The 8,310-nt window shown below is 38.4% G+C and overlaps 1 protein-coding gene across 2 annotated transcripts in view; it reads right to left on the bottom strand.

Annotated features, from left to right (window-relative positions):
- Nup62cl (nucleoporin 62 C-terminal like) overlaps positions 1 to 8,310 on the bottom strand; it is an 85,200-nt gene that overhangs the window by 28,734 nt on the left and 48,156 nt on the right. For both annotated transcript variants that reach the window (XM_029556055.1, XM_008852979.2), the window contains 2 exons: positions 7,626 to 7,737; positions 2,454 to 2,520 (listed from right to left, as the gene is read on the bottom strand). In XM_029556055.1, the coding sequence (XP_029411915.1) occupies positions 2,454 to 2,520; positions 7,626 to 7,737 (179 nt within the window). The remainder of the gene's footprint in view (positions 1 to 2,453; positions 2,521 to 7,625; positions 7,738 to 8,310) is intronic.

Below are 8,310 nucleotides of genomic sequence, written 5' to 3'. Positions count from 1 at the left end.
AGGAAATTAAAGGAGTAATAATTGGAAAAGAAGAGCTCAAATTATCCCTTTTTGCAGATGATATGATAATATATCTAAGGGACGCCAAAAATTCCACGCTCAAACTCCTAGAAATTATTAACACATTCAGTAAAGTGGCAGGTTACAAAATTAACCTACAAAAGTCTATAGCCTTTCTATACACCAATGACAAGCAGTCAGAGAAAGAGCACAGGGAAACCCTCCCATTCACAATAGCCACAACAAAATACCTTGGAATAAACCTGACCAAAGACATTAAAGAGCTCTACAAGGAAAATTTTAACTCTTTAAAGAAAGAAATTGAGGAAGACATCAGAAGATGGAAGGACCTCCCATGCTCATGGATTGGAAGAATTAATATTGTGAAAATGATCATCCTACCAAGAGTCATATATAGATTCAATGCAATGCCAATCACAATCCCCATGACATTTTTCACAGAATTGGAAATATCTATCCTAAGATTCATATGGAGCAGGACCTTTGACTTATCATCACATGAATGGAGCTGGGGGGAGGGACAGGTGCATGAGTCATGGAAGAAATGACCAGATGTTCACCAGAGCACAGACTCTTCCTCAGGACGGCCATGTCCCCTCACCCAGCCATTGAGTCCAGCAGGTCTGCAAGGATGAGAACCAGGTGTCCCTTCCAGCTGGGTGTTGCCTCGAGCGCCCTCAGGTTCCCACCACATGATCTCATTGCTTACAGATCACATGCACCGACAGCTGTTCTCCGTAACTATATCTCACAGAATGATCTCCCTCCACCCTGAAGAAATACATTCCTGCGTCTCTTTTCTGTGCGTCTCTGATGAACAGAGAACAGTTCTGCTTCTCTGGGTCCCCGAGGAGATGGAATCAGTTCTTGGTCACCATGTGCACTGGCTTCACCTGTCCACAGCAGGGGCAGGAACAGTGACCACAGCATCACACATTGAGAGCTCCTGAATTCCTGTGCGTGAGCGGAGGAGGTTTGAACAGTTAAAAGCGGGTTGTTGAGGGCGATGGTCCCAGTTTCCGGTTTCACAGGCCTGAGATGCAGCATGACTGGAACCCCAGGAAACAGGTCAGAGAACCCAGGGACCACTGAACAGGAACTTCCCACTCACGTGTTACCAGAGCTGTCAAGGTCCTTGGAGAACAAACACTTCCCCTCTCCACATGGGGCATCATACACACACACAACAAAAATAATAATAGAATTTAAAATCTATACTTAAATTTATTTCAATATGTCTCCCACATTGCCTTCCACCGGCTTATCTTGAAGTTCTTCACAGAAGCAAAGTTCCATCTGTGATGGGTAATCTTGGTTGTCAACTTGATGCATCTGGTTAGAGGGAGCCTCAGTTGAGGAATTCCCTCTATCAGACTGGCCTATGGCTGTGTCTGTGGGGCATTTTTTGGATTGCTAATTGGAGGAGGGCCCGGTCCTATTGAAGAGGGCCGTCCCTAGGTAGGGCCACTTGGGCTATATAAGAAAGACTGAAGGAGAGCAAGGAAGAGGTTCAGACTGGTCAGGGACGAGGTCCGGACAGCTCTTTTTGGGCTTGGCGGAATGCCGCATTAGCCATAGATCAGGGAGAAACATCGTAAGTCTAAGTCACGGTACTGTAAGACATAGGATGTTAGACATAATCACCAGCTGACTAACCTTCCTGGAAATTGTTAAAATCAAAAGATCGTGTAAGAAACTAATATACTCTTTGTAGCCTACTGATTAAATATAAACCTATAAAAAAAAATAAGGTAGCAAAACATAAAGATACCAAACATTGGTCCCTGGCCTCTGCGTGTGCATGCACATATGTGCATAAATATACACGCAGGATCATGTACATATGCATAATGCATCACACACAAGCACACAGCAACAACACTCAAAAAAGGAACACTGTGTTCAATAGTTACCTGCACAGAGTTGCTATCTTGTAAATTGACGAAATTTGTTTGGCTTTGGTGTGTATTAAATTTTAGTACTTGTCTTTCCTTCCATTATTTTTGGTTCATTTCGGAGAATACAATACATTTATGTGGTAGCCAAATCAAAACAGAACTGAGTTCTGTTAGCAAGCACAAGGTGGCTAACAACCATCTGTAACTCCAGTTTCAGAGGCTCTGATACCTTCACCTGGCATCCATGGGCTTGCATGACATAGGCACACTTACATACATCCAGGCCAAACACTCATATAAATAAAATAAATAAATCAAAAAAAAATTAAGCCCTGCTTCTAGCCCTGCTATGGATATCCTACCTCTGTCCATCCACTGTTTTCATTAATTTCTAGTTAATTCTTCAGAACTCATCTGGGCATGAGTTAAGCAACATTCTGAAAACTGACATTCTGTCACTGTGGTCATTGAGCACACAATTTGAGTTGTATAACATTTTCATACATAGATCATAGAAGACAATAAAATTCCCACCTGAATTCTGACTAATCCACTGCAGAGAGTCCATGTGAGCATTCAGAATTTTGCAAATCTGTTGGAGCTGAAAATACACCCAAGACTTTTAGATTAGGATCATTTTAATGTAATAAACGAAAAGCATGAAAATTAAAATTTGAAACATTTAAATTTTTTCTGATAAGGTATATAATGATAACATAATAAATACTAACGGTGTTTTGCTGTTTCATATTATAACACTGATTACATTTATGCATTTGTTTTACCTATTCATTTTCTGTCAGGGATTAGATTCCTACAATTCAATAAAAAAGACAACCAGAGTACAGAAATAAAGAAAACATTAAGAGGCATTTCAAAGCAAAACAAATTAATAAATTCACACAAAAATTAAGCATAGCACCATCTGTCAATCACATCAGTAATGCTTTTTGTTTTTAGACAGAGGCTTACTATGTAGTACAGGCTGACCTAGAACTTACCATGTAGCCAAGGCTGGCTTTGAATGCTCCTGATTCTCTTGCCTCAGCCTCCTGAGTGCTGGGACTAGAGGAGTGTAGGACCATGCCTAGTCCCTTAAATCATAATTTTCAATATTTTTATTTTCGTTGAGAATTTCATACAATGTATCTTGAGCATACTTATTCTCAACTTCTTCCCATAACTTCTTCCTGATCCACCCACCACCACCCTCCCCCTCCAACATCCTTCCCTCTTTTAGTCTTATTTAATTTAATATTGCATCCAATCTAATCTGTGCTGTCCACATACTTCTGGGTATGGGACCACGCACCAGAATAGGGTCAACCTACCAGGAGCCACACCCTTAAATACATAATTTTTAAATGGAAGTATTCAATAGTCAAGTACATATTGAGTATCCCTTACACAAAATGCTTGTGACTAGAATTGCATCATTTTCCCCCCCAAAAATTTTGAAATATTTGAAATATATATAATGAAATACCCTGGAGATGGGAAACAAGTCTAAACATGGAATTTAGAATTCACTTATATTTATATAATAGTCTGAAAGTAATTTTATATAATCTTTTGTTATACCTGCATTTTTGTGTGTTTCTGTTTGAAACTATTTGTGATGCTGGGGATCCAACCTAAGGCCTCTCATTCACTCCACAAGACTTTGACCATTGATCTACATCCCCAGTCCAGCTATGCCAATGCTGGAATTTTCCACTGTGGTATCAAGTCACCAATCAAAATGCTTTTGGATTTTGGAATATTTAAGATTTCACATTTTCAGATTAGGAAAGCTCAACTTGCATGTGAGAAAAATACTTATATAAATACAGCAATCAAAAGTAATATAAATTGGCCCAAATTTCCAAATGTAAAGTTTTTATACCTTGTAACAAAAATTTTAAAGTACAAACTGGGACCTCAGGGGGAGAGGGCTGTAGGGAATGTAGTCACTTTGAGAAGACTGACACTGCTGCCCAGCATCAGGAAGTCCTCCATGCTCTACTTGGCGCCATCATCAGTGTACCACTAGAGCAATGTCGAACTGTGGCTCATGATAGCGGTTCAAAGCTTCAGGCTTATCTGAGGGGACTGTAGCTCCAGCTCACAGGAGGAGACCACAACTCTGGCTCATTGGGGGAGGTCACTGCTCCAAATCCCAGGATGGGACCACAGCTCCAGCTCAGAAGTGGGGGCTCCAGCCTCATAGGAGGGGACCACAGCTCCTGCTCACAGGTAGGGTGGGACTGGTGGGGTGTGAAATGGGGTATGGGAGAAGGATAGGACCACAGCTCTAGATTCACCAGAGGGGACCACAATTCTAGCTCGTAGGAGGGGACTTCAGCTCATCTCCAGGTTCATGAGAGGTGACTTCAGCTCTGGGTTCACAGGAAGGACCATGACTCCAGGTTCACAGGAGGGGAACACAGGTTCACAGAAGGAAACCACAGCTCCAGCTCGCACGAGGGGACCACAACTCTGGCTCACAGGAGTTTGCCTCTTATGGGGAGGACTCTGTTGTTTGCTTATTCTCGTCTTGGGAGGACCGATTATCTGGAATGGACCTCCCATCTCCCGTGAGGCTCAGCTGTGCTCCTTACTGCTAGGCTTTGATGTTGGACCTCCCTCATTACCAGGTACCAAGATGTTTTCCGTTATTTTTCTATCACTCTTTTATAGACCCTGTATGCCTTCAACTATGCCCTCAGGGAACATCGTGAGATAAAAATCGCAGTTTGGGAAGTTAAAAAGAAAAGAAATAGAAAGTACTGTAACAACTAAACTGATATAATCCTCAAACTAAAAATATATAATTATATCTAAGAATATAAATACAAAATTCTATATGTCTATTATAATTTTTGAATATTGTTTACTGACAAAACTGTACTATCAAGTTTCAACAGTGTGAAATTTGGCACTGTTCCTATAATGTGAGTTTGCCATTCACTTCTTTTCAAATTCTCCAACCTATACAAAGTCTTTCAATGTGATCATGTTACATCTTTTTTTTAAATTTATTTGTATTTTATGTGTTTGAGTGCTTTGAATGCATGTAAGTGCATCTGTGCATGCAGTGCCTGCAGAGGTCAGAAGAAGGTGTCAAATCCCCTAGAACTGGAGCTACTGATGTTTGTTGGCCACCAATGTGCATTCTGGGAACCAAACCTCTGCAAGAACAGTCAGTGCTCTTAATTACTGAGCTGTCTCTCTAGCCCCAATCATGTTACTTCTTAAAGAAAGCAATGCTAATAAAATAGTTTTAAATAAAAGTATTTAAAGTATTCACATCTGTTGGTTCAGGAGCCTATGTAAAGGAAATAAGCAACTCTAAATAGAACGGGTCATTACAGGACTATATTATATTGGCCAAAAATTGGAGACAATATGTCTACAAATAAAAATTGTTAAATATATTATGAAATCAATCTCTATTGAGATATTATAGCACTATTAAAGGAATCACATTTTCAAGGAATGATTAAAATTTTTAGAATAAGTCCTAATATTGTATTAGATGAAGAAAGAAAATAAGTCAATATAATGTTTCTAGTGTTGTTTAAATTAAAGTATTTTTACCAGCATTGTAAAAAGACTAGGAAGAAACATACCAATATAGTAGGAGGGTCTTGGTTATATAAATGTTTTAATTTTCCTCGTGGATTTTATAAGAAAATATAATAACACAGTATGGTATGGACCTTTTCAACAAAAAATATTAAAATGTATTTAAAATTAAATATTAAGTGATCTCTCCCATTCACCCACCTCTACACACACAAAAAAAAAACTGAGTAAAAAGAAAAGTTGAATTCCATCAGCATGAGTGCTGGGACATACAGCTTCTACTTCTGTATCTTGATGTATAACTCACACTAACAGAGCTTTGTGGTGATGGTTACATTAGCCATAGGAACACTGTCAGTCAGCTAGTGTTTTTTCTGCTTTCTGCCCATTGATTTATGCTTTTTTTTTTAATGTGTATGCATGTATTGCCTGCAAGTAGGTAAGTGCACCCGTGTCATGTAGTGGCCGCAGAGGACAGAAGAGGCTGCCAGATCCTCTGGAACTGGAGTTACGGACAGTTGTTAGCTGCCATGTGGGTGCTGGGATTCGAACCCGGGTCTTCTGCAAGAACAGTCAGTGTTCTTAACCACTGAGCCATCTCTCCAGCCCAATCTATGCTATCTTAAAAAAGGATGAGTTGTTGCTGACTTCTTGCTTCTTTTGTCATGCCATCACAGAATAATTACCCTTAACTCACTCATCTTAAATATCCCAATTATCCCTGCCAGGAAAACAAAAACAAAAGACTAGAACTATTTGTTATCCACTAGTGAAACAAAATAATCCTGGGCTAAGTAGAGAAAAATGATAAAGCCAGGATTATAGTCTCCTTTTGCTACCTCTATTCACAACAGCTCTCTTATATTAATTCAGAACCCAAGGACTAAACATCAGTTCTGCCTTATGTCTAAATCTGCATGTGTTTATCGATGCATCAGAATTCTATTACAACCAAACAATCTTGAATTTTGGCATTACATTCAGAATCAAATGGAAATGTATTGTGTCAACTCATGATCATCTGTGTGAACTCGGCCAAATGGCAACATTGATAATTCCAGACTAATTCATATTTGTCATTGTTCAATTTTAGTTTCACCCAAAGTAGAGAATAGCATTATTTTTATGGCCTAAAAGGATGTACACACCTTTTATTCTATCCTTGACATTTTGCAAAAGAAAGAGCCAAGACTCACAGAGATTAAGTGACTAAAACAAAATTCTAGTGGTTTCTCAACTATAACGGGCTGTGTCTTCCTAATTTAAAAAGCTGGTAATATGTACGTAAAGAACTGTCTGTATATAATTGGACAAAGAGCTTACTGAAGAATAATCACTACTTATGTATGTGTCATTCATTTTCATCTACCCAGATCCTGGCCTCACTCCTTGTAATAGTTAAGTGATAGAAGTCACAATAGGTTCTCTCAGTGAGAGACTCCTCTTACCATAACTGCTATGGAGAAGGAGGAGGGAAAAGAGGACTCCGTTTAGGCTGCTAAGACAGCAGGGAAAGGTGGAAGAAAAAGTTCTTTAATTAGAGTATAGGAAATGAAAAAAAAATGATTCTCTCTTACTGCCAAATTAATTCACAGTACCTCATCCTAACTGGATCCTCAGCCACATAGTCCCATGATATGCTGCATTTACTTCATGAACTAAGTAGCATTCTGTGAAGCAGGTAGAAATCTAATGACCACATAACAAAAATCCCTATGGGAAACCATGTTAAGTCTTAATAGTTAACTCACTATATTTGAAGGAGGGCCTGAATATGTCTAGAAGACTCAGACATATCTGCTCATATATATATGAGTACATAAATAATTACATATTGTGAAAATGTCTAAAAATGTAAGAGAAAGAAAAATGAACTAAGTAATGAGAACGGGAACAAAAGATAACTACTGGGATACTGAACACACAGAGAGGAAAGAGTCTTTTTTTTCACCTCCTGGGAATAACTACAAACCAACTCACAACTGTATGGACCTATAACTATTTACTATCCCACTAATCATACTCAAGAGCTTCATAGTTTTAGAGATACATAAGGAACGCTTTGGAGGGCAAGAGCCTGTGACTAATTAAAAGACCCATACAAAGCTAATTTCATACTAAATAAAACAGGGAACACACCGGTTCAGTAGCGTCAGCAGGATTTCCAAGTGTATTCAGGTGAACAATAATGTTCTTGAGATCTTGAGACATTCGTTTCAGCTCAGCATCTATATTTTCAGCTAATTTGTAACTGTAAAGGCAAGTAAAAGAGATTAACAAGAAATGTTTTCTCACATTTGCCATCGCTGACATAAAGATGACACTGCCAAATGAATTTGTCTCAATTCCCTACATTAACAGTGGGTTTTTGTTATAACCAATGGCATATTATCATGGAAACAATATGTGCATCCTTATTAGCATCATAATCTAAGACCTCAAAGGCAAAGGCTTTATCCACAGTGTTATTTTTCACTCTCATCACTAGCTAATGCTCTGATGAGATCTGAAGCACAGGAACTCATTTGGGGAAAAAATATACTCATAGGACATTTAGATATAGAAGAAAAGTTAATGTTTAGCATTATTCAGTAAGTGTTAAGATTTCTTCAATGATAAAGAATACATAAAATTTAAGAGTAAAACTTTACATGAATATACTAATGCAAGCAACAAAATATGCTTTGAAAAAGAACTTTACAATAATAAAAATCAAATAAATCTAAATTTACAACAAATTAATTAGTGGGCTAATTTCTCAAGAATGCCATTCAAACTGTTCATGAGACAGACAGACACACACAAACACACATACACACACACA

This window comes from Nannospalax galili, unplaced genomic scaffold, assembly GCF_000622305.1.
Source record: "Nannospalax galili isolate Female #2095 unplaced genomic scaffold, S.galili_v1.0 scaffold25, whole genome shotgun sequence".
NCBI lineage: Eukaryota > Metazoa > Chordata > Mammalia > Rodentia > Spalacidae > Nannospalax > Nannospalax galili.
The sequence above is the reverse complement of the archived record's forward strand: the minus strand, read 5'-3'. Positions and strand labels throughout refer to the sequence as shown.